General features: G+C 40.1%; 1 protein-coding gene across 1 annotated transcript in view; it reads right to left on the reverse strand.

Moving 5' to 3' along the window:
• The window catches only part of Stk26 (serine/threonine kinase 26), a 55154-nt gene extending 31128 nt beyond the window's left edge, over nucleotides 1-24026 (reverse strand). Inside the window, exons 1-2 of the mRNA XM_048450352.3 lie at nucleotides 23893-24026; nucleotides 23619-23769 (exon numbers count right to left, since the gene is read on the reverse strand). Coding sequence (XP_048306309.1) covers nucleotides 23619-23660 — 42 coding nt within the window. The 5' untranslated portion in view covers nucleotides 23661-23769; nucleotides 23893-24026. The remainder of the gene's footprint in view (nucleotides 1-23618; nucleotides 23770-23892) is intronic.
• Nucleotides 24027-27293: the final 3267 nt, after the last annotated feature.

A 27293-nucleotide genomic window follows, 5' to 3' on the forward strand; every position in this document is an offset into this window, starting at 1 on the left:
GATTAAATCTATATAATGAACATGTACCACCTCCCACAGCTATAATTTCTGTGCAGAGAACATGTAATGTCTACTCAGCAACTTTCAAGACTACAATGTATAGTTGATAACTAGAGTCAATATTGTAATTTAAAAAAACATTGTGGAAGAAGTCATGCCATGCAACAGGGCTAAGATGGGAGGTTTGTTGGAAGGAGAGAGAGAAGGGGCAGAGAGGAGGGCAGAGGGGGGGCAGAGACTGGTCCTTGGGGACAAGAATGGCAGAAGAAAGAGACAGAGAGAGAGAGAGAGAGAGAGAGAGAGAGAGAGAGAGAGAGAGAGAGAGAAACATGAAACATAGAGAAAGAGAGAAAGATGGGAGGTGGGCAGGGCCCTTTTAAAAGGGACACAGTGAATGTGGACAGGAGGGACTCTTATGGCAGCAGCTGAGTATGTATCCTGTCAGAACCCCAAGGGAGGGTAAGTACAGACGCCTGATCCTAACAGTCAACACACTGTATAATAGATTTCATAAACTTATTCCTTATAGCTAACTAAAATTGTGTAGCCTTTCATCAATTACTTTCACTGCATGGCAAAGCCTAGAGGACATTAGTGAAATAAAGCTAAAGACAAAAATACCTCATTCATATGTGGAACTTTAAAAAACTGATCTCACAGAATCAGTGTGGAGAGGAATGGTTACTGGGGACTGGGAGAGTTGGTGAGGGTAGAGGTAGCTATCAAGGAGATATTGTTAACAATATAAATTCTTTTATTATTCTTATATTATTATATTAATCTCTGAACCAATCCGCCGGACCCTGACCAACTCCTATACATATATGCAACTACCATATGTTCCGATTTAGAATCTATAAAAAAAGGGGGGGGATGATCCCATAATCTTGACTTTCTGTCAAGGTTACTACACTTGGTTGCTTTTTTCCCATGGCAATAATGAGGCTGAAAGCAGCTAACCTCCAGAGTGTGGAAGGCAAAGTAATGGTGACAGTCTCTCTCATGACTCCCGTAGGATCCAATGTCAGCGTGCCAACAGCACAAATCAGTGATTTACTGCGGATTTCAGCTCAGTTCATAAACAGTCCCCACAAACTGATGAATTGATCCAAGATTAAAATATTTACTATCCATTATTAAGCTGGTGCTAAGTACTGTGTAGGTCTAGAATGGTCTAAATGACTGTGTAAGTTTTCAGATCACTTCAGTAATGAGAAAAGCGTAAACAAACGCTCCATAAATTTTGCTAAACTCTTGAAGAATGTGCTGTGAGTGGAACATTTTTCTACTGTGCACAACCTCGGGATCATATTACAAGGATCTGATAAAATTTTATGGAAACCTTAAGAGATTTCCGTGATTTATATTTCTGAAGTAAAATACTTAGCCTGACTATATTTTACATATGACAGAATAAGAACTGAAATCAAAATTAAGTATGTTTCTAATTAAACATAAGGAATTTGGCTCGAGGTCAGATTCCTTTAGGTGGTCAGTTGCTGAAGTTTGCATTTCCACGTTTAGAAGACTTCAAAATATTTATGTAGGTATATAAAGAAAATGTTCTTAGTTTATCTATTTTTATAGTGTACTTACATTTTTATGTCTCTCTCAAAGGTTATTAAACTTGCCTCTGCAAAATAAAGCAGGGCTTCAATCGCCATCTTTCACGGGTGTGCAATGAGATAAATGGAATGTAGTCAGAAATGCAGCTCCAACAACTCCGAGCCTCCCCGTGGTCATTAGAAAGCATTTAATCACTCACAGGCCAGGCCCTTTCTTTGTACACCCACTTAAAAGCCAGTGTAGAGATGGATGAGGCCAGCACGGAAACCTTGGTCTTAGTGGCAAAGCATGGAGTCAGAGGTCTGAGCAGCCCTGTTTTGTACTCTTAAGGAAGCACTAACTTTCAGCAATTCTGTGCTTAGCAACAAGAAAAATGCGTTCATAAAGCAGAAATACAATTAAATTCTTAAGTACTTTTTCATCTCCCTCTTATTTTATTATTCCCATTTTTAAGTGCATCTCATTAGCAAAACTAGTGAGAGTGTAAATACATTGGTAAAGATAACTTCATGAAAATTATTTTAAAAAGGTTTGCACATAGTTGCATGCATACCACAGCAGTTGGAGGAGTTTCCCGTGATCAGTAATTCTGAGTCTACTTTATCTTTTAAGAACAAAAGAATAATTGATATTATTCCTTCATCTTAATTCCGCCTACTCAAGAGAGGATAGGAAAGAGAAGAGCTTCCTCTACCCGTAACTTGCATTCTGCTCTTTCCCCAGGGCTCAGATCACAAAAAGGAAAAGTGAGTGGGACACACGTTCAGAGATGTGAAAAATGAGCTTCTTTCCATATGTTTGTGAGACGGATCAATTTGCAAAGGTGGGGGGAGGAAGAGTGAAACCTTGTAGTCTCCTGTCACATTTCCATGTGTTTTAAAGGAAAGATGAAATGCAGAAATAATGGGCAGCACTTTACCACACTTATCCCACCTTTGAGTTGCTCACACAGCAAGCAAAGCCAAGAAGCAGCACTTTTATTCGCTCCATTTCCCAGATAGAGCGGTCTCTGCGTCCCTGTTACTCTAATGGACATGTCTCAGATTATTTTGTCCAGCCAAGTTAATCATCTGTGGGCCTAAAGTGGTTGTAAATGAAAGGAAATAACTAATTTTGTCTTTTTTTTTTTTTTCCGAACTGTGGGATCCAAGGTTCCTGAAACCTTTAATTATAGCCATAGGGAAGGGGAAAGAGGGATTCTGCAAACAATCACATTCTTTTCTCGATAAACCAAAAGCCAAGGCTATCATCACAAGAAACGCTGGATGCAAATTCCATTGCATCATTTAGCTCATTTCTCTCTGACCTTAACTCCATTCTGAAGGAAAAAGGGGGTCTGGGGTCTCCTAGCATTCTAGAGGTAAAGAGTGCAGCGAGGTCAGGTAAAATTGGCTTAATTTTGCTTATCCTGCAAATTACAAGATATCCACAATTAAATGTCAGCTTGTCCATCTGTCTGGTGAGGAAGAGTGGGTGGATTCAGTGATCTTTAGATTCCGTACTGTTCAGATGCTGGGTAACTGTGAAGTATTAGAAGCTAAGTTCCTTTGTTTTCCCTTTCTCACTAGCAGTCACCAACCATGGTTTCTAAACACAAATAAGTAAGGGATAAACTGGCATTAATCACATAGTAGTACATAGTGAGTGAAATGAAAAGCATGCACTACTATGTGCCAGTAAGAAGACCAGTATCACTAGCCAACTGTACCAAAGTCCCAACTCCCGAGCAGCGCAGTGATGCAGACCCCAGAGCTAAGGATAGAGAAAGAGCAATACAGTGAATCACTATGCATACTGACTTCTGCCCCTCACCATTATATATAAATGACTGTCCCCAAAGACATCAAGACATCCAGGACTGGAAAAAATATAGAACCTAAAAGTAACTTCTCTCTTAATTGTGAAGAACATTCATTCAAAAGGATTCAAAAAGGTAACACAGCTATACTGACCAGAAATAGAACAGTAACATCCAACAAAACCAAGCACCAAGGGGAAAGTTCCCGGGATAGTTTACCATATCTCAAGGCCAGTGTTAGTCGCTTAGACAGACAAATTTCACTGCAATGCTCCAGTAGCCTATGATTCTACTTTTTTATTTTCGAGGCTTTGAACCATGCAGTTTTCTCAATGAACAATATCCTGCCATTCTTCTGTCTCTGGATATCACCTATCTTTAATAAAGACAATACTTTCTCCCAACTCACAATTTCCGAGCGGAAGCCGCTGTTTCATCCTCTGTCCTCTCGTACCCTTTCTTTGTGCCTCAATTAGAGCATGCATTGTATTTTGCTTGCATTCCCGTTCATTGCCAGGACCTTTTGATTCCATCTCTAAGTTAATTTAAAGGGTAGGGCTCTCTTTCCCTTGGTGCCAGCGATGCTTTGCAGGACCCCAGTACAATATTTCCTACATTGTAGTCCTTGACTGTTTACAAAGTGTTTCATTTAAGGACCACCTAGGGAAGAAATCCTTGGCATCAGATTATCCCCTCATTTGCAGTTGTATTGCTGGTTTTGGTACAAGGGAGATTACATTTAATAAGTTGAAGGGTATTAAAATAGGTATGGAATTTTCAGGTACTCCCTGTGCTCATATATGATTAACTTTTCCCTAAAGGTTGAGTTTTTTCTTCAATGGGAGACATCATTAGACTTGGAAAACAGTAGTTTGGAAAAGAGTATGAATCTACAGCCAAGGAAGAGTTGGGAGTAGCCACAAACACCAGGGTTCCTATCAGTAGAATACATAAATCTGATTCTGTGAGCCCATCTGCCACAGCAATTAGGCAAAGCTCATGACTCCTGCATGTCCTGGGGCTGTCTTGCCATTTTATACTATAATGTAAAGATTGGAGGCTTCAAGAACCAGGACTTGGTTTATCACTGTGCTGTGCATCTCTTCTAATTAAGCCTGGCTAAACACATAAAAATACAGAATTCAGCTAGGGTCAGGCTGAATCATGAGCATTAATGTTAAAATGAAAGGCATTATTACTGACTAGACAGGATGTTACATAAATATAGCCTGGGATTGACAATAAACCCTAACTATGAAATATTCATTCAAAAAGGAGGAAAGGGCCACACAGTGAAGGAAAGACAGGGATCTGTTAATATATAAATGGTCAAATAGATAGCCTGATATATTCAGGCTATTATTTCATCAAACCCACACAGTGCACTTTAAAGTGACGGACAATGAGAGGCTCATTCTGTCATCCATATCAGAGTTAAATAAAAGGATGTCATTCTAGTACTTCCAGAGATGGGCATCTTTGCTCAGCACCTAGGGCAGCAGCCCGTTAGAGCAGATATTGAGCTGTCTTGGGTAATGTTATGATGAATCTTTAGCACACTTATTAAAATGCATTGAATTAAAACAAAATTGATTTGCTCATGCCCTGGCTTCCTTTTAGATACAGAATTCCAATTAAAATCAATAGATTTGAAGCTTGTAAGCACAGCACTAAATTATTAACACCGTGAGTTCTTTTAGAAAATTAACACTGATTGAAAAAGTGGAATTTTCTGTAGCCTTACCTTTTCATTCTTAATGAAAAAGTGCTGTAGAATAATTCCCTGCCAACATTTTCTTCCTTAATCAAATCTATCCTTGGAATGAATTTAATCAAATAGTATTTGCAAGGAGTTGCCCAAAGGAATCTTAGGACTCAGGAAAATGATCTCTTGGGTCCTGCTGGATTTAACATTCTACCATCAGAAGAAAATGATGCTGATGGCTGAGGACATCAACAACAAATGATTTTAATCATGGGAAACACTACTAATGGAGTCGAGGGGGAGATTATAGTAAACTAAAATAGAATAGTCTTCCAATATGATAGGCAATTCATTTTCACTTCTCGAAAGTTACAAATACCACTGGAGCCTCTGTATATATAAGTTTAGAGTGGACTCCATAGGTTTTACATACAGATGTCTATATGCAGATAAACACATGCCTATATGCAGATATATAAATGCAGATATATAACAAAAATGATTATGGAAGAAGAGAAAATAAATTTGAGAAGAATGTGAGGTGACACGGCAGGAGTTGGATGGGGAAGGTATGAATATGATGAAGATACATTGTGCTCATATATGAAATTCAAAAAAAACAACAATAAAAATGATTTCGAAAAAGAATACACTCAGAAACCAAGTAAAATAAATGGGCTATGCCTGAAAATCCAGACTAAGTACTAGTAGAACTGAACTAAACATGTGTGCACTCAGCATGTCACGCATGTAACGTGTATAAGTTGTTGCTTTACGGGGACAGGGCTGGCTAGATGCCAGCATCCTCTCTAATGATGACTTTACTACTGTCATTTTCTCAACACATGGAATGATATTGATTAAGAAAAATATTAAACCTCTTCCCAAAGAAAGGGGGCTAGGAAAGCTCTTCTACCTTTTCTTTTAAATTAATCTCCGCTGTGAGTTCACCAACATTTCCTGAACTGAAAATTTTCAAACTTATCTTAATCCCACTCAAAACCCCCATTGTTATCCCAGTTGTAATTAGCATTTCAGACATCAAATGTCTCTCCCCACAGGTACAGATTCACCAGTGTTTAGACTCATGGGTCTTGCTGACATAACCAAAATTGGTACCTACTGCCAAAGCACAATTTAAATCTGTGGATAGATTAAATGTCAAAAATAAAAGGGAAAATATCACTAAGTTCTGAGTTACATAATAATGAGTTGATTTTTTAAATTTTTTACAAATATTATAAGCAAGAAGTTGTTTCCGTGTTTTCTCTACAAATATGACTTATATATACTAATGTAAATGCAAGCCATTTTATGTTTGTAGACTTGTAGTCCTGGTCTATTTAACAATCAATCCAACAGAACTGTCATTCTCCAATTAGAATAAGCAATAGCCAGTACCAAAGCTTTATATACATAGGAATCAAAAATTTCTCCCTTCAGAAACTGCCATATGGTCTATTTATAGCTTTTGAAAAGGGGCAGGAATTGAAAACAGACATGAACATTGAAAAGCACTTGCCCCTTTGATTTCATAGTGAGTTTCTAGGTGGGAGGATGGTGTAGTGGGTTTTCACAAACAAGTGATCCCAGGTTGAACACCGATGATCAAGTTCCTTAATCAGTTCTCATCTCTGCTGTCATCAACATAATCTTGAAAGGTTGACTCAAAGCAATTAAAATGCTTTCAGATCGGCGATTTCCAATTTTAGCTGAATTTCAGCTTTTCACTTTGGAGCCCTAGCCAGAAAGTGCCATTCACCAAGGGAATCTCACTGCCCATCCCAAAAAGACTGGAAAAAAATCATTTAGAAATAAAATGGAAGAAGTCTCTTTGATCTTCCTTGCCTTAGGTAAGTTCTTTCTTCCTTTTTCTTTCCCTTCTTCATACCCAACCTTAATGGCAGCTCAGCTATGGCGAAATGATTTCCTGATCATTTCAACAGTTTGGACTGGCTTAGCCTTCCTCGGAATTTCTGATTGGGCTGGTAGGGAGCCACTGACAGTTTTCAGCAGATGAAGGCTAAAATAAATGTTGTAGTTCAGGTAATTCCATCATGTCTGCACACAGCCTTGAGTCGAGTTACTGACAAAATCCAGAAGGGCATGATAAAAAGCAAGGATGATATCCGACACTTTCCAGGGGGGAAAATGCTGATAGAGCCTCGTGATTAACGAAATGGGGAGAGAAAGGAAATCTGCAGCAGGTTATACATAATGCCTGCTGGTCTCGATCATTTTGTGATTCGCCAATACATGTTTTATGGCTGATGTCACCTCCCCCACAAAATCAAGCGGTTAAGTGGCTTTTGATAGAGCCTGATTATTTCACATGCTATGATCTAATAATTTTAATGCATTTTTGATTAAGTATTCTTCTCCGTCCTGCTGACGAGGACCCTGAGATGTTAATTGTAGGGAGAGGACACTTACGCAGTACAAGGAAGAAACAAATGTGATTATTTCTGACACTTAACACTCGCTATTCAATTCCCTTCTTGAATAGATATAGCTGTTTAATTTAAAATACAAATAAACGCAAGTAATGCTATCTTCTGCCCTCCATTACATTCCTTTATTTTCCGTGTTATAATTGAGAAAAAATTTAAATGTGTCCATTAAAAAACCACACATGTTTTATGTTCATTATTCCTATCAATCCAACTTTCTATATTCTTCGATGGCTAAAATTTATCTTTAAGAAGTGAAGAAAAATAAGTTTACATTTACTATAATCTGAGGCATTTCCTTGGATTTATTTTAATAATAGGGCTGCATATAAATCAGGTGTCTGGCAAAGAGAAAATTTCAGTTTTCACACTATACATCTACCTTTATAGGAAACGATATAAAACCCTACTTTCTCTAGATCAGCAATTCTTAGTGGGGTCAAGGTCCTAAGATAGAGCTGGGAACCATTTTCTTAAAAGGGACTTTGTGAATCAAATGAAGACTGCAGTCCCTGAGTGTCATATTTATAAACTATTTTCTAAAAACATAACAAGGATCATTTTTTTCTTCCTTCTTGGGGCCAGAGTTCAGTGTTAAAATGCTTCCCAAGGAATGTGCTTGGTTCCAACCTCAGCATGGCTATATTCATTATTATTACTATTGCAAGTATTAATATTATTTTAGTTTGCAGGCAGAATTTGGCTCTCAGCTATAGTGTGCTAATTGTTGCCATCAGGAATCCACTATATGTTAAGTGTGTGTGTGTGCGGGCGTGTGCGCGCGCCCACACACATACACACACACTCAGTCATAACTGCTCTAGAGTGCAAAGAGAATTAGCCTTAGTCATGTGTCCTTCAAAGGAGAATCGGGACCTTTCTTGTTTCATGATTCAGATAACAAAGTCCTTCTTGAGAAAGTTCCAAAAGCTCCACTGTAAGGTGAATGATAAATGTTTTAAAAATACAGTCAAGGACTGGGGCATGGTAGGGCACTCAGGAGGTGTAGACACGGGAATTGTGAATGAGAGGCCAGCTTGGGCTATAGTGCTAGACCTTGCCTCAAAAATACAAAACCAAATACACAGTCATTCCTAAATATTTACCAAGGGAGAATGTAAAATTGTCCAATTTCAAGCCCCTTTCCTTTGTCTCAACTGCTAGTCAAACGTTATATACCTCTTAGAAGAAAGCTGATTTCTCAGTCAAGACATAAACTGTACATAAACTGCTTTCACAGAAAATATCTCACATCTCATTCAAAGTTTGTTTGGAATGGGTATACAGACTCTCCAATATCTAAATACTTGAATATGCCTCTGCTGTACAAATAAAAACTAAGCCAGACACGGTGCATCAGGCATGTAATCCCAGCTCTTGGAAAGCTAAGGCAGGAGACATGCTACAGGTCCCAGGCCATTCCGAGTTAGGTTTCAAGATTCTGTGTCACAACCAAATTAACTAAAGCAGAAGAAACTAAACAAAACCCACTAAGATGAACCAACAACAACAATGCCTCGGTCCTATTTCCTACTCCCCCCAAACTCGTACCTGGAGAGTCACTCGGGTAGTCTCCTCATATCGTAGTTTAGCAGATGCTAGAGCATAGGGAAACAGAATGCACTGCATTCTCCAGCCTCATGGTTAAGAGGAAACAACCTATTAACCTCCTGAGGTTAAAAAAAATCCAATTTTCAAGCTTGGGAAATATTTGGTTATGTTAACCAAGAATATCTTTTCACAATGAACACATCTTTTCAGCTAACAGAGTACTTTAGCAAATCTAAAACTGTGCCTTACCTATCAACTAGAATTTGATCCCTGACATTGTAATTGGATGTCAAACTGTCATCAAAAAAAAAATGTACAGCCAAGCAATCAGATTAAAATGCTTCTTGCTATCCAGCTTGAGAGAGGAATGTAGGTGAGCAACAGGAGAGAAGTTTCCCTGTACCAGAACTGAAGCCGGCACTGAAACCCCTAGGAGAAACAAGTGGGCTCAATTCTTTCTTTATCTTTTTATTTCTGCAAAGAATGAAGACATTTATACCTTCTAAACCATTACAGACTTAAATCAGTAATAAAAACAATAGAATATTCAATATCCATTAGGAGTTCCTAGGGAGAAAAAAAATCCAGAAACAAACAAACAAACAAAAAACCCCAAACAAAACCTGGATGACTAGTGTGAACTCTTTTCTCAGCCAAAACACGAATCAAACAGTCATTATGCAAACTTATTTCAAAGTAAATTAAAGATGGTTTTCCGTCTTGAAGCACGCCAAATAACTATTCTAATCCCTTCTCCAGGGAGACCTTAAATGTCAGAGCCTATTGAAAATGTAACCATTACATTAAGCCCAATCATTTGAAAGTGAGACTCATTCTTTTGTCCTTCCTCCACACAAAACAGCAGTCCGAATGAGTTAAATAAAATCCATCCTATTCTGGCATCTTTCCTTGCTTAAATAGAAAGTATGCCTTTAGGTGCGGATAGTGGGTCTGCAGAGAATATGACATGAGGACAGGACCACCTGAAATGATTACAAGTATCTAGAAGCAATTATTTAGATCGATATGCATACACCTAAACTTGCACACCTTAATTAGAAAGCAGCTAAAATCGCCACCCTATTGTCCTCACTTATCCCCCCAGTCTCTCACAAGCTTTCTCTCAAGCCCCCCAAAATCCTCTTTACAGCTATTTTCTTGTCATTACAAATCAATTCTGCAAATATAACTTTCATCATAGAAGTCATAGCAACAATTAGAAAAACAATTACTATTACCTCCTCAATCTCCTTTTCTGTTAGCTTTTTCTCCACTCTGCAGAAAGGAGGGAAATTTCCCATTCTTAAAAAAATAGATAGACAAAATTCTCAGTCTTTGAAGCAAAAGACTACTTTTCCCCTCCTTGGAAACACTGTCTTTCTGAGCTCCCCGACTCCAGCACCGTTTTACTTCACCTATATTTTCTGTTTGCTCAGGAGACAGCAGTAATCCTCTGGTATTAGGAAATGCTACCTTCCCCAAGCAGGGCTTCCAAAAACGATGCCTGAACCTCAGAAGATAGGCAACCCAGTGCAAGAAAGGGAATAGCCTTTCCACGTGTTATTATCAGAGATCACAGTCTAAAAAGACAACCATGGAGGTGTCATCTATACTAAACTCTCAAAACTGAGTCATTCTTAACTACTTGAAACCCACATTTTCATTTTATGTGCCCTTTGGGAAGGTGGTGGCAGAGTTTAAAAAAAAATCTTTCAGTGACAGTCACTATTTTTCATAAAGAAATAAATAGTTGGAAGAAAAAGCAGCTTCCTGGTTCAAGATTCTGTTCGTGACTGAGTCAGACTCCAGTATCTGGTTCCCTCCATTCCCAGTCACCTTCACCTTAGAATCCATAGTGTGAAACATCGAAACATCTGTAATACATTTAGCTTCAGAATTAGCTTGGACAGTGACAACTACAAATCATTTGCATACTGCCCAGGATCTCTGATTTTACTAACAGGTGACAGATTTGTGTTTATCAAAGGCAGTTCCTTCGATGTAGCGATTCTCTGTAAGACTGTTCTATGGGAGAAATTAAGCAGAATATTGGAAATCTTGATAAATGTAATCCCACGTAATGTTCAATTCGAATTCTCTAAAACTGCTTAACACTGGCATTGAATTTCCTTCAAAGTCAATTCTCATGATCTGTATGGAATGGACTGCTGTGAGCGCAATTTCTTTAAGAATCATGGGAGTTTAAATAGCAAGAGAACAAAATGAGGAAGGGAGAACCAGCCATGATCGAAGTGTAACTAACATGCGTCACAATGAAGTGTCCAGCATTTCAGCAGAAATATGTATACACATATGCCCTACCTTACAGGGAACATTCTAAATGACAGTCTGTATTCTCTAGATATTTTCAAATGACAGAAACATTTGCTAACACCAGGAATGCCACAAATTTTCACACATACACAACTTTGCCATAACCTTCATTCCCTTCCATTCCATGCAGACCTTCTTAAATGTCATTATCAGTCATATTTGTTTGTTTCTTGAACTTAGGAACCAAGTCATCTTCTGTCCACTTTAGGCTGAGCCTCCTTTGTAAATAGAGTGTTTTCAAAGGCAAAACTGTATTTCCTGTGCAGTACCCTTGTACATGTAAATATATATACATATGTATATATGTGTGTGTACACCCATGTATGCTGCATCCCTCAATCATTTTCACCAACACAAATTAAAGTTAACAATCTTTACTCTAATTAATGGATGTTCCCTAAAGCATGGGGTATAGATAGGGTTAACTAGACTTTGACAGCTTAAGAAACAGTATTATATAAAGGGACAACAGTTGATTATATTCTAATGATGAATAAACATAGATTAAAATACTTTAAGAGAAATTGCTGTATGTGCTGTTTGGGATATCATGGGTGGTCAATTTTTATTTCTGAAGGATGGATTCTTTTGTTGTTGTTGTTAACTTGCTTTCATTTTAAAAATTGGAAAATGATCTAATACAAAACTGGTACAGCGGGTAGTCGCGTTTGTTCACATTGTTTGGAGCCGGCAAACTCATTAAATATTTGCTTCCCTTGTTTTCAGTTCTAATACTCTGTTTGAACTTGACTCTGGTTTTCCTACATGGTACCTGTTGGCAAGTGCTAACATACTAACCTGGCAGGTCTAGGGAATGTGTTACAAAGCAGAAAGGCCATTTAGGAAGTGCTTTGATATTTCCTTAATGATTCAGAATTAACTTCCTCTCCCTTCCGGAAATTTACATATTTAATCACAAGTTGGCTTCAGAGTGGCATGATTATGAATAAACATTTTTCTAATAGCAGCCTAGATACATTAGATTCAGTCTGTTTGATTGTTGAGGTTCATGTAGGTAGAAAGGTGTACAACAGCAAGCCGGAGGAGGATAACGAAAAGTGATGCAGTTTATGAAAATTGTGGAAGGGCTTTAAAAATCTCCTATTTAGGGGAAAATATTGGCATTTATAATCATGGCATTCTACCTCATTTTAGCCAGATTTTATGTTCTTAATAAGTGCTTGCGTCCTAACTAAGAGAATCTGCTGAGCTATTTACTACAGAGAGTACAGAACCAAGTTGGGCATGCTATCACAATTCAACAGAAAGTTTCTATTTGCAAGAATCTCCCACCTAAAGAATTACCCCGAGCAAGAGTGTTCTGTGACATGGCACCATTGAAACCAGTTAGGTTGACACCAGGCCTCATTAAAAACTGTCACTAAGTGAAAAAATTTTCCCATATAAAAGTTTTATATATATATGTATATGTATATATACATATATATTACATAACAAAATCTAAATTATCAATTGATAGATTAAAAACAGAATTTTTTTACTTAGAGCATGCATGAGTCAATGATCAATACAAATGACAATGAGCATTCTCTAAGATGCAAACGTACCTCGAGAGAGGAAACGAATCATAGATGGAGTGAGAGGTTGTTGTTGTTTGGTTCGTTGGTTTGTTCTGAAGGTGTAGGACTCAGACACCGTTGTGTTCCCTTCCTTGGAGGGATAACTGGAAATCTTGTTATTTTCATCTCCCACACATTTATCTTCTATTAGCTCCCTCCCTGTTTCCATTTTCTCTCCTGAACAAGCCGGCTACTGATTGCTTCTGCTTGGCTGTGTGAACCAGCACTTCAAGTCTGGCCGTCTGCGGATTCTCTTCAAGACTCAGCTGGACATCTGATTCTTGACCCTCTCATCATGCTTCTCCAATTCCCACATTCAATTAGTCACCAAGGTCTGTAAATACCTTGAGTGGTGCTCAGAAGAGTCCCCAAACCAACAGAACAGCTGGGAAATTATTAGACATGCAAATTCCCAGACTCGGACCTCCAGAATCAGAAACGAAGGGGATGGAACCAGCCTCGGTTTTAACAATCCCTACAGGTGCTTTTGAAGCAGGCTGGAATTTGCCCTAGATGAGTGGTTCTCAACCTGTGGGTCTTGGCCCCTTAGTGGGGAGGGGGATCAAATGATCCTTTCATGGGGGTCGCATATCAGATATCCTGCATATCCAATATTGTGATTTATAACAGCATCAAAATTACAGTTATGAATTAGCAACGAAAATAATTTTATGGTTGGGGATCATCATAACACCAGGAACTGCATTACAGGGTTACAACATTAGGAAGGTTGAAAACCACTGCCCTAGAACAAACACTTTTCAACTAAAGCCTTCAGACCTTTCCTATCTCCATCCAGCCTCTTGCATATTTCTGAAGTTTTAAGCGAACTTCCAAACAAACACTCATCTTGCTAAATAACTTCTGATAGCTGACTAAAGATTAACCAAGTAAATAAATGTCTCAGTCTGCCATTCAAGGCTTTGTATAATGTGTCCCAAACAGTTCATTCTAACTAGTACCTACCTCAAACCTCTGATGTACTCATTTCTTCTTTGGTAAACTTCTTTTTTTCTAAATGGCAGTATTCAACATAACCTATCTTCTCTGGGATGCGTCTGTAGCAGAATCTATATCATTTAAGATGCATTGGTTTCAATCTGCCCTGTCAAATTTCTCAAAGTCATTCTAGTTTATGAACTTCTTGAAGTCAGAAAATCTCTTGTGTTTGCTGTCTCAAAAGATGAGCACAAAGTCCTATGCCCTAATCAAAAGCTTTGGAAAGAGCTGATAACGCCGTTCTACCTGAGTTCAGAACCAGTTAGGTCTTGAAGAGAATAGAAAAACATTAAACCTGGGGCAGCAGAGCCCAGCACGGGAAAGTCTGATATGTTACCATTTACTGGGTGGCACATAGGAAGGCTCTGAGCTCATTTCAAACAAAGGATTTGGATGTAAACTGGAGAAGTAAATAGGACTGAGCTAATGAGTTTGCTAACCCTTTTCCCCACGGGGTCAGTAGCATTTAAAAGCATACATCTGAAAAATGTTTCTTTCCCCAGGGCGGCTAGACACTCTGACTATAGTCTCTTTTAACCACAAGAGGTCAAAGTTCTACTTGCTATCGCCATACTTAGTAGCATGTGTGCATGCTTTCCTGGTTGGTTTCTTTTGTGCTTCTGCTTAAAGTTAAGGCAGGCAGCAGGAAATTGAGACGGAGGAATCCAAGAACTTTCCCAGCTCTAGCGGGCAGAGGGTTTGGGAAGAAATTCTGACTTAATGGTTTCGACTGGTTCAGCTTCTTCCAATATCCTTGCACTAATCACACCCGCCCCACACCCCACCTGATTATCTATGTGGCTCACCCCTCCCCCATCACCTGTTACTCTGTTATTCAAACGCTACTGCATCAAATAGCTAAGCTTAGCTTAATAGACATGCTGTAAACTGATATGTCCCAAATCCAGTGGTTTAATGGAAATCTAGGGGAGGGATTTTTTTTTAAAAAAAAAATGCTGGAACAGAGCAGCTCAAAAATGCATTTTCAAAGAAAACTCTGGATGCTTCTAGATGTCCTTGAAGCATTTCCTCCACCTGCCAAAAATTCACTCCTAGGATTATGTTACCAGGCACTGTTGAAATCTGGTAGAGTAATTCACCAGCATACTTTGAAATGACTGAACACATCCAGTGCAGTTTACATTTCAAATTCCCCTGAAACTTCATTACGTTGATGCTAGGAAGCTGCTCCTATAATCCAAAGCAATGGTTATTCTTCGGATAGACACCCTATTGTTCTTTAATAAACACATTTTTAAAGTCATCATGGTTGATTTTAACCTCACTTATTTCAGTACTTTGAATTTTAATTCAGAAAGGTCTTACAGATCCCCCTAACTTTCTCCTTAACAGGTGGTGCACCGAAAGGGAAAACACCATCGACACACAATCCCTATTCCAAGGGCCACAGAGAAAGAGTTGAAAAGTTTTTTTTTCTTTTTTTCTGTAGACATTTTCTATGATGAAAGCACAAAATCATGGCGCCTTGTTTTTTCAACAACACATTAGGAAAGGAACTTGATCATATAGGTAAAAGTCTAGCAGTGAAAACATAATCAGAGGCTGGGAATGTAGCTCCTTGGTGTAACCCTTGTCTAGCACCTACTAGGCACTGTGACTGATACTGGGAGGGGGGGGATGGGGATGGGGAATACACACACATGTTTACAAATCTTTCATCTCTTTTATCTAAGCTGTCTGCAGTTTTTCCCTTAAGGCTCAGGAAGTATGAGCCACAATTGTGTTCTAATTTTGCCAGAGTATCCAAAAGTATGCCATTCTAATGGCTAATCTGATATGTGGGGATATTGAATCATTCAAATTCATGATCTTAGGAGAAATGAAGGAGAAGAAAAGTCAGTAGGATGCTCCCAGGGGAATGCTGGAACAAGTCCAGAGCAGGCCAAGGAGCGTTCTTGGCAGCATCCTGCACCTCTCTCTCCAGCCCCAGTAGGAATATGTTGCTGAGGTGTTATGAAGAGGCAGGCAGGAATAGAGGGCAGGACTTGCTGTGGAAATAAGCCTGCCTGTTTTTCTAAACATTCGTATCAGGTGATTTGCCTGTTGTAATGAAGGTTGGGGAAGACCTTCAGCCAGGGCTATGATGACAGCCTTCTACATTTAAATTCCATTTTGAATGCATTTTCCTTCAAGCACTCCTTTTATTTCATAAGAGTTTTGATGGGAATTAGTTATTATCTTAAATATCTGATTTCTATGACCACAATACTTTACTTAAAGAGGCAGATGACCAAGTAAGAAATATGTATCTAACACGGATTGTAAATTTTAGCCGTGGGTACTTTATTAATTATTGTTTATTTTAAAATTAGGAGCTGGCAATGTAGCTCAGTTCTAGAGCAGACATCATGCAGAAGACCATGGATTCTATCACAAGTGCTGTAGAAATTAAATGAATATATAAATACTAATAAAATTCATGACATACTAATAAAATTCATGACATTCCTCCAAAGACATTGTTTTATATGTGTATAGGAAGACTTTGAGTCATAATTATGAGAAATGAAATGGAGTTTGTTGCATCACACCTAATAATGATGTTATTTTTAATTCTCTGAATTCCCTTTTCTAGCAACAAATAGAATCAGCTATACCACCACTCTTTCAGAAGGCACAACTCAATCAAAAAGTAGCACCAAGATGCTTGAAATTCTACTATGAAATTTCCATTTAGTTGTTATGAGTCCCTGTAAAATGTAACTATTACAAGAGAATCCACACACTGAACTCTCAGTCAAAACGACCTTAATACAGGAGGAAGAAAGTACTCAGCACTTAGGAACACTTGCTACTCTTTCAGAGAACCCTGTTTCAGTTTGGTTCCCAACACCTATGTGGAGGCTCTGCAGCCAACTTTAACTTCAGGTAATCTACCATCTCTGAACACCAGGTACACATGTGGTACACACATGTTTACATACATGCAGGCCAACATTCACATACATAAAAATAAATATTTTTAAAAATACATTGATATGGATGAAACCATCAAATTCCATTGTGATAGCTGGTTTTAGGAAATAAAGAGGCCTCAGAAAGTAGCATAGGGCAACAGGAGAACAGAACAAAGACACAAAGAGGGTGGGAGGTCCCAATCACCAAACAATCTGACAGGGGCAATGGAAAGGCAGCTCAAACGAAAAGGCAAAGCGAAGAGATGAGGACAGAGGAAGTCATTTTCCCCAAAGACAAAAGTTTGCATGAAAACAGTCCCACTTAGAAGGAAATCCGTGAGACTCTCATTTACTCACAAAGACAAGGAAGACAAGTGGATGCCAGTGTCGGAGTGTGGATAGCTGAATTGTTCTGAACTACATCATGCTTACACAGCATATTATTCAATAAATTATTTCAACAAGTGCAAAGTCTCTATTGTACACATATAAATTTGTCTTTATGGTCCACACAACATAAGCATTCCACAACTTACTTCAAAATCAGTCAGAAGGTTAAAAGGCAGGAATAGTCTATAGTATGTTCGTTGCCAACTCTATGTATAAAGACTCGTGGATGTATTTTTAATAACTATCATTTATATTTTAATTTTATCTATTTAAAAGCTCCTAGATAATAGTATAAACAAAAGTAAAAGGAATGGTCCAGAACTTCAACAATCTACAACCTAGTTTTGGAGACATACACAGCTTATTTTTCCATATGTGTATGTATGCCCGTCCCAAACACTTTTGACCTCACAGTCAGACCCACCAGGTATTTATGTGGGGCTGGGCTGTGACCTGAAGTCCTCTGGTGACAAAGACTTTGCCCACTGTCTGAAACATCTCTCTAGCTCTAACAAACACATTTAAAGAAAATCGAAGACAGGATATAAATTGGACACTGTCTGCTTCTGACAGTAGACACAAATTGTGTGAAAATGGAAGGTTCTTCAGCTTGGTACATTTTCAGGAAGTCCATAGAGAAAGTAAGATTGGGACCTGAAAAGTCAGGTAAGGTTTGGTCAAGCGGTGATTAATGAATTGGAACTAACACAGCAGATCAAATAGGATTGCTTGGTGGGAAGTAGTTAAACTGAGTTTAGAGCTATTATCGAGAGTAGCCCAAGGTAGAAAAGAAGGGAAACGGAGCATAGGGCTTGAATCTGACTGGGAGCAGTGGAGTGGTCAGGATTTGGTTTCACTGAAAAAAAAATTGGGGTATCAAGCCAAAGAGAGCTCCAAGTATACTCCACAGATAGCTCCATCATAACAAGCTCTCAAGGCAAAAGAAATGCAGCTTTCATTATTCCCAGTGTTGGAGACAATTTGTACAAGGCTGTTGAGTGAAAGAGAGGCAGATTCAGACTAGCACAGGCTGTGTCTGAATAAGCCATTCCATTTTTCTGGATCCATTTCCTAATGTGTAAAATTAAGGGAGTCGCACAAAATCAGAGTAGCTAATCCTACTCTGTGAACCACAGTGAGTTGAGCGACTCCCCCCACAAAGCAAAGAGAAGCAAAAGCAAGTAATTCTCAGGGAAAAAAAAGAAGCGAGGACAGGAGGTTTTTAAATAAGTTTCTCTACTCCCAGCCCCTTAACAACTTCTCAGAGGTAACAGTGTTAACAGCTTTGTGTAGTTTTCAGCCATTTTATGCATATGTGAACATTTATGTAATCTTTGGCATTTTAAAAGCATGAGAGCATAATTGCATAAATAAAGATGACCTTAAATCGAAAAAAAAAGGAAGAATAAAAAACTCCAGCACCACAATGCTCACGGGCTCCTAAGCACCAGGCAAATTATAAGCTCGCATTTCCTACGGCTCAAGAATGGGAAGTGCGTGGGGGAATCTTCTTTTCTTCAAGTACCATTTCTAGAGCCTCCTTACCATTCACATCACACGCTATGCTCTGCCCAATTCCCACTTGTTTTCCCCCAACATCCCAGTATCCCCCAGCCTACAGACCCTAGTGTCGAGCCTTCAAACTGCACCTACTCTTGCTCCTCCAAGATAAAGTTGGCTCGGATTATTTTGTTCCAGCTATTGTTATTCTATCTAATGCTTCAGTTTCAACCACTCAACACAGGGTTCCCAAGTTCAAGGTAATGCTTCCAACCTCTTGCTACATCGCACAGCAAACCTGACTGACCAATGAGAAAGAAATGAGGAGACAGCAACACCGCATACTGGAATCTGATGCCACAAGTCATCCCGTCACTTCAGGCTTCTGGGTGACAGCTAATAAAGATTTTGTCCCAACTAATCACTCCCTCTTTATCTTGCCAGAGTTTCTCATCCTCTTGTGCACTTTCACTTACAACCTGTGTTTCCTGTCTCACGAGGGCCTTCATTTCCACAGTCTCACTGAAGTTATGACCCGCTTTCATCGCAAAGGTTCTCCGTCTTTCTATCTTTAAGTAAAATGTTGGGTCACATGGCAGATGCTCAGTAAATAATTACTGAAGAGCTAAGGCTCCAGTTCTGCATCTCCAACCCTATGCTGGACGTCGTATGGTGCCATCCTTTTTGCTACTTCAAAATTCACAAGCATGGAACAGAAATCACCGGCTTCCTGCCAGGTCTGCCTCGTCTGCATTACATCCTTATTTCCTCCAGCTGTGCTGTACGTATATCACTTCTCCTCCTGTAACTAATTACTAAGTCAGGCGATGTCTTCTTTTCTTTAAGTCACCCAGAGATATGCAAGGCAACCTGTTAATACAAGGCCCATTTTAACTGCAGAGTTATGACTGTCCTACCAAAAGAGCCTCTGCAGATCAAACGGACTTAAATATTGTAACTCCCCAGTACATTCGTTCATCCAGTATGGAGTTCTCTCCCCTATACATAGCTGTGGTTGTTAAGTACCATTATAAAGAAATGCTCAAGGGCTATTTTAAATGCTTACATCTTTCCATAGCATTCAAAGGCCACCACGATCCGGTCCCACTCCAGTTTTCCAAAATTATCATTTATTATTTCTTTAGAGAAAAGCTTCATCTCACCCCAATGATTTTATTCCACATTCACAGAAGGTGTATGTGTATGTGTGCACGTCTGTTTAAACATGCAGGCAGGCCCTTGGCTATATGTCAGGGTATACCTTAGCTAAGAGGTAAGCTATAAGACATTTGGAAATGTCTATCCTAAGTCCTAACAATACTGTAGGGTCAATTGACCTTCAATTGAGCCTTCAACTCTTCTATTCATAACCCCTTTTTATACGTAGAGAGGTAAAATTACAGAATTCGTATTGCTTGATAGTTCTTTAACGGTAGGTCATGTGTTTCTATATTGGTGCTTCCTAGAGGCCACTACTAAGTTCACCAGTGACAGGTAATGCTTTTTACTCCCTAGTTAAGAGTTCTCCAAGTAGTCATTAATACTAAAATTTCATTTCCATTGGTATCTCAAGCAGCCACTGTTAAGCTGCAGTATCCCTTTCACATGTAAAGGTATATAAGAGCTGATTTTAGAGTTCTATAAGTAAGCAAATTTGTTTTGCTAGTGAGAGACATAGCACAAAGCATAACATAGTAACTCATGCTCAGTTGAACATCTAACTTTTTTCCTCTCCCCTAAACATTATGAAAGGCTGAAAATGGCTTTTGCATATTTGTTTAAAAACACTACTGCAAGACTATACTTTCAAGGATCATTTCCATAGTTCGTTAAAAACACTAATGCAAGCTTTAAGGGAAATATCTTATACTTTCAAATGTCATTTTTTAACTGACAACTTTAAAGACAAAAACAGGTTTTAAATCACGGAAGAGTAAATATTTGGGTGGAAAGAAACAGGTTTATTGGGTTTTTTTTTAAGGTTGTACTTTAAATGTGGTTCAAGAGTACAGTTCCTGGAATGGAAAATTTCTTTAGTTACAAAACCTAAAAAAGTGCACAAGTCAAATACGAAAAGTCATATCATAGGCATTGGGTGTAATAGAACAAAACTGTTTATTACTACAGTACTGAGAAATAACAATCTAAATTTTGAGGAACTAATTTCATAAAGGATGAGTTTGAATTGGACCAAATCCTGAGTTTTCTTCCTTCACTCCAAGTTTCTTTTCTATTTTAAACCAGTGGCAACAGAAATGTCTTTGTTTGAAAAGTTTGCAATGCTGAATCTTAAGTGACAGAGCAGGTAGCTTGGCTTCTGCTCCTCGTCACTCCTCAGAGGGAGAAAAACATCGTGGAGAAAGTAATTTTGCGTTTAATTTCTGGAAAACTCATTTTTCCCATCAATCTTCATAACTCTCCAACATAAACAGTTAAAAACGTACAGGCTGGTCAGTCACTTCACCCTGATTTGGGGAAATATTCCACACTAATTTAAAGAACACATGGAAAAATCAAGTCTTCTGACTACTTAAACAACCTAAAAGTTGCTTGTTCCTAACTCTATCAAAACTCTAGGAGACTATTATGATCCCAGGATATATTTCCACATCATATTTTTGCAAAAGAAAACAAAAATACTCTAGGCTAAAGGGTCATGCTGAATGCTGTGAAATTTTTTAGGTCACTGTATAATTTCAAGTATGGAAAAAGTTTTGTTGTTTTTTATGTTACAGCAAGTACTTCAGAACCACATCTAGAAAGAAAAATGAAAATAATTGAAGAATCCACTGTTTCATTTAGATGGAGAAAGTAGCAAATCAACAATCATTGTGTCTTGGCTAGAAATGGGATGCCTGCCCTATGCAACCACAGTTTGACAAAATAACAGCAACTTTGAGTAGGCATACCATGCGAGGCAAAGTTGATCATTTCAAATATGTGATTCCCATTTTAACCCACCTTAAGTAAGAACTGAAAACCCAAGAAAAAGCCAGCTTAGATAATTAAACAAAGCAAGGAGCAATACAAAAATGCTGAACAGCAAGCAGTTTGCAAACCATCTAAATCAAATAAAGTCAAGACAAATTAAATAAAGACCAGAAACCACATAAATCAAATAAAGTCAAGACAAATGAAATAAAGACCAGAAACCATTTTCTCCTGAGCACACAGAGTCCCCCAGAATCATAGAGTTGATGAATGAGAGGCACCAGTAAGGATGCGCGCTGGCAGGCGCCTGCACACAATGGATAGAGAAGCATGGAGTCCCTGAGCGACAAACATTACGGATGTAAAGCTCTACTTTCTCCACATCATAGCAAGAAGAGCATGCAGGGGAAAGTTCACACTGTGTTCCAGACCAAACAGAGAAAAACCGTAGCTCCTATTGCAAATGTCTGCTTCTCCAGAAACAAGCAAAGGTAGAACTGAATGAATGGGTGTGGGGCAGAGTAGTTAGGGGAAAGAGAGCTAGGGAAGGAGAACCATGAGAAAAAAGTTGGGGGCCCTGGGAAAAGCTTAAATGGATTAATACCATAAAAGGCCCTACTATTTCCTATTTCACATTTCTTTCCCTCCCCTTCTGTAATTTTATTAAATATAGGCAAACTTCCTGAGTCTCGACCGAGACCTGGTCTAAATTCAGGGTAGCTGTATGTCCTACACAAATGGCCTCTTTGAGGAGAAAGGATTTTTTTTTAATCACCTTTGTGATCATGGATAAAACGAGACCAATTTCCAAGGCAAAAGCTGAATCGCATGCAGCAGGCAGTAAAATGAATCTCCAGTTCCCAAAGTTTTGATTCCTACTAGAAGCATAAGCTATGCAAAAGTTCCAGACATTTTCTAACTTGAAAAAAAAGTTTGTTTGTTTGGCTTAGCATATTTAGAAGATCACAAGGAATCCGTTTCAGTGTTTTTAGCCTCTGACCTATTATTCATGAAGGGGTTGTTTAGGCTACCAGGTGGCGGGGGTCAAATGTAAATGGTTTAAAATATTATAGTGGTTTGAAAAATAAACAAGATGTGTAGAAAGTTTGTTGACAAGGCTTTTGTCTAATAAAATTATAATATAATGGGGGAAACTGCACAGACTTCGAATACGAAGTTGGGTCCCACTCAGTAGCAGTCCTTTGCACTGGACAAAAGCTTCAACACATGTGCTCAGCACTTTCTCAGAGACAGGGAGATGGGCCTGGGAAGTCATCACCTAGGTACTCAGAATAGGCTCCTGCGTTCCTCTCAGCACTATCCCCTGGGCCAGGTGGGGGAGCGAGATACACGTTTGCCTTTAAGTGGCACAAGAGAGGAAAAAAGTCTTTTAGCTCTTCTCTCTCTGCACACAGGAAGAACCCGATTCAATGCCACCACCACTCCTGGTCTTGCTCCGCCCCAACTTCTGTGTGTGTGTGTCGTGCGGGGGGCAACGCTGGGGTGTTTTAGCCCACGCATCCCAAGATGCCTCCGTCTCATCTAGGTTAAGTTCTGGGCCACCCCCCCCCCCCCCACCCTCAGTCCCCAACCATGCTACAATCAAAGTGCCAACAAGCACAGGTGCCTAATCTTCTGGCTTGTTTTTAATCGTGCCCCCCTCCCCACAACCCCAGTCCCCATTTACGGTCGCGCCCCAGTCGTCCCAATCTCTCCCGTGCAAAGCACCTTCTAGCCCGGACGCCAGGAAACACCTCGGACTTTACTTCGGGGTCACCTGGAGAGGGATCCGGCCCTGCCTTCAGGTTTACCCGGTGGCTTCCCCTGGTCCCTGGTGCCCAGAGCGGGGCTCCGGAGCCGTCACGTGGATGGCAGAGGAGGCCTGGGCTTTCTCACCTGCATCCCGGGCACTTGGACAGCCACCGGTGAGTGGGCCATGGAGGCGAGTGCTACTTTGCGCTGCTTCTGCGGTGGTGGCGCCTTGGGCTCAGACTGGCTCCTCCTACGGGGGTAGCTCGGCTGCTCTCCCAGGCTTCTCGATCGGGGCCTGGAAGAACGCAGAGAAGTGGAGTTAGTGGGTTGGTGGCTTGCAGCCTCCACTCTCCCACCGCCCCCCACCCTTCCTGGGAGGTGAGCGGTTCGCGGCACTGCTCCCCGGGACTCAGTTTACCTCTTAGATGCCCGCCTGCCGAGGTCGTGGCCAACTGCGGTGCTGCTCCTCTTCCTGAATGCAGGGCTGTACGTGAGGCAGTGGCTGGGACCTGGGCTCCAGTGATGCCGCTCGGCTGCGCCTCGCCGCTTTAGGAAGAGGAGGTGGAGGCGCCCCAGCAACCCGCCCGATCGCTTAGCCTGGGAGGCGGTTGGGGGCGGTTCCCCAGTTGGCCCTGCCTCCACCCCGCTGCCGGGCGGTGTCGGGGGAGAGGAGGCTTCAGGCTGCAAAGGGGTTTGGCTAAAGTAGCTAGAGTCAGAGAAGCAGGAGGCTCTCCGAATTTGGGGGGAGCAACAGAAGCCCTGAATAGAGAAACCTGGAATACGACTGGGCCTGGAGAAAGAACAGAAGAGTTTGAGAGAGAGGGAGTGGGGTGGGGGATACGAGGGCGACCCGGATGAACGCGGCCACGTTGCAGAGCTGGGGTGCGTGTAGCCTCCCAGAGGTCTGGAGTTGCAAAAGTTTTGCTTGGCTCCCCCACCTGGACGAGGGAGGGGCCGCCAAGCCAGACACCTGCTCCTTCTTGCCATAGGTTCCTTCCCTCTCGCTCTCCAGTTTTCTTACCCCTACTTTAACCTGAGCCTGCCCCTCCCTTAGGCTATCAGTTGAGGAATGACCTGGCTGAAACTTCTCACAATTTCTGCATGTGTAAAAGAGAGGCGATTGGAAAACGGATCACCTATTGGCAGGAAAATTAATGAGGATAACAGAGGCTAGGGGCATGAGATTAGATCTTTGGCAGTGCAGACAGTTGAATTCAGCACACACAGCAGTGACTTCTGCAGCTCTTGCCTCTTTTCCAACTTAAGCTCAACTCCAGCAGCAAGGCAAGCCCCTTTTCGGGAACCCCAAATCAACAGTGACTGCTAATAGTAGCCCTCACAGCAATCCAGGGAAGCTCTTTTGTGTACATAGGAGGGGCTAACAGTCAAGTGCCAGACTAAAATGAGGACACACCTTCCAGTTTGTTACGAGGTTGTGTATCCAACGCACTGGGCAGAAGCTCTAAGTAGACGCCCCACAAATGCTAACCTTCGTTTATAACTTTTCTCTAAGGAAAGTAGCTGCTTACTACTAACACAGCTATTACTAATGAGTTCATTCGGTTTGGGCCAGAGACCACTAAAGTTCAGGCTTGGAGTTTTGGAATGAGTTACTGTGCCAAGAGCTCACCTGGGTCACATTGTTTTCTCCCCCATTGAACAAATAGAGCAAAAGGCTCAGCCAAGTAAATATTTGGCTCCGATAATGCAATTAAAAAGTGATGCATCAGAGAATTCCAGTCGCGGTCCCCCCTGACTACTTACTACCTTCTGTGTAGTTTCTGTTTACTTGGAAGATTGTTAAACAATAGCATTGCCGCTTCCTCACTCACAGTTCTCCGAGTCTAAGTGTTCTTTATTTCTACCCAATGGTAGGCCCCTAATCTAGTGTCTATTTCTCACTAGTCTTACACACACTTTCTAATAGCCTACCCAGCAGCATGCAATGCCACCTAAACTTTAACGTCCATAGAGATCTCAAAGGAGTTTCCTTCTTGGTTTACTTTTTGTCTTTTTTTTTTTTGTGACAAGGTCCCACTGTGTAGTCCTGGCGGTCCTGGAACTCCCTATATAGGCCAGACTGACCTCAAACTCACAGAGAACCACCTGTCTCTGCCTCCTGAAAGTCGGGATTAAAGGTGTGCACTGCTATTTTAAAGTAAAGGTTTCGAATCTGCAAGTTTAGAGTTAGCCCAAGAATTTGCACTGTTGGCAAGATCTGAGACTGTGAGATGGCACAGGTGAGATTCTTAGATCAGGTTTCGAGTTAGTCATGTGACTCCAGCTCCATCACTAAAGACCCACCTCAAGTAAGTCCACTGAACTTTTTTAGACCCGCCTTCCAATCTTCATGACTGCTCTGTGCGAACATTCAAACTCCTACTGTGTGTGCATGGAAGCAATGCTAACATTGTTGCTGTTTCGTCGTATGTCAGGCATTGAAGGCCTTTTATTTGCCCACCAACCCTAGAGATCCAATTTCTCGTCTATGAAAATTATCCAAGAAGAATGATGCCTCTTTGTTGTTGTTTACTGCTGTATTCCCAGAGCCTAGAATGCTCTATGGCACAGAGTAGGTCCTCACTAATATTTGTTGATTGGGGGAATGCACTCCTTAGAATGCTTTGCTGGTGTTGTTAGGCACATTCTGGGGACACTGTATTTTATTATATTGTTGTCAGGGTAAACTCGTAGGCACTGCTCTTGGTTAAATTTGAAGTTGGTCACTTTTTTATATGTTGTACCATTCAATTTTGGCCTACTGTGTTCTCTCTCATTCCTTAAATTTCATAACTACCTAAGAGAATATCATGTGATTCTAGTAAACAAGTGAACTCTAAACGTATCAGAGAAATGACATCATGCTAGCCTAGAATGATGTAGTAATACGGGACAATTAACACTAAACTTTGAGATCTAGACTACGGAGACAGTTTCTGAATGACACTGATGAGTGTTTTTACTTTAGGTGTGCGGAGCTTGATGAAGAAGCCATTCGTTATGGCTGTTATTGATAAAGAACATTTGGGAATTTCCTTAGAGTTTCTTATGGTGCTATTTATGTTTTTTCTTATATTACATGTGTGCTATATGTGAACATGTGCATAAAACATTTTGAAGGTATGTTTGAAAATAATCCAATTATCATGAGTACGAGGACACCTCCCTCACACACATAACACTATTTCTCATGATTTTAAAGTAAAATGGCAAATTAAAATTTGCTTTCAATATCACACATCTACATGCACACACACACACACACACACACACAATGTTTGACTTTTATTTCAAGATGTCTGTCCAGAATCTAATAATACAGGTTGAACGTCTCTCATCAGAGTGCTTGCAAGGAGTGTCTCAGATCCAGTTTTTCAAATATGGGGCTGTTTACACAAGCATCAGATTGATATTCAAAATTTCAGAGCATTTTGGATTTCAGATTAGGGCCCCTCAGCAGCCTGTATGTTACAATGTATTACCACAGTTCAATGGAAAATGTTCCATGTGAGGACAGACAAAAGATGTGATGATTTTTGGTAGCCTCATAGGTTATAACAGAGCACCTTAGACAGAAATTAGTGCTTGCTTGATACATATGACCTTATTTCTATGCTAAATGAAGATTATGTGACGAATTAGTGAAGCAAATAAATTTCATGTCAGTATCCATGATCCCTCCAAAATTAAAAATAAAATAATTGAACATCTATCTGCCCCAGAGAGATGGATTAGCAACTAAAGATACTTGCCAACAAGGCTGAGGACATTAGTTCAACCCCTAGGACCTATATGGTGAAAAGAGAAACCAACTTGAGA

Source organism: Myodes glareolus, chromosome X, assembly GCF_982192425.1.
Source record: "Myodes glareolus chromosome X, mMyoGla1.1, whole genome shotgun sequence".
NCBI lineage: Eukaryota > Metazoa > Chordata > Mammalia > Rodentia > Cricetidae > Myodes > Myodes glareolus.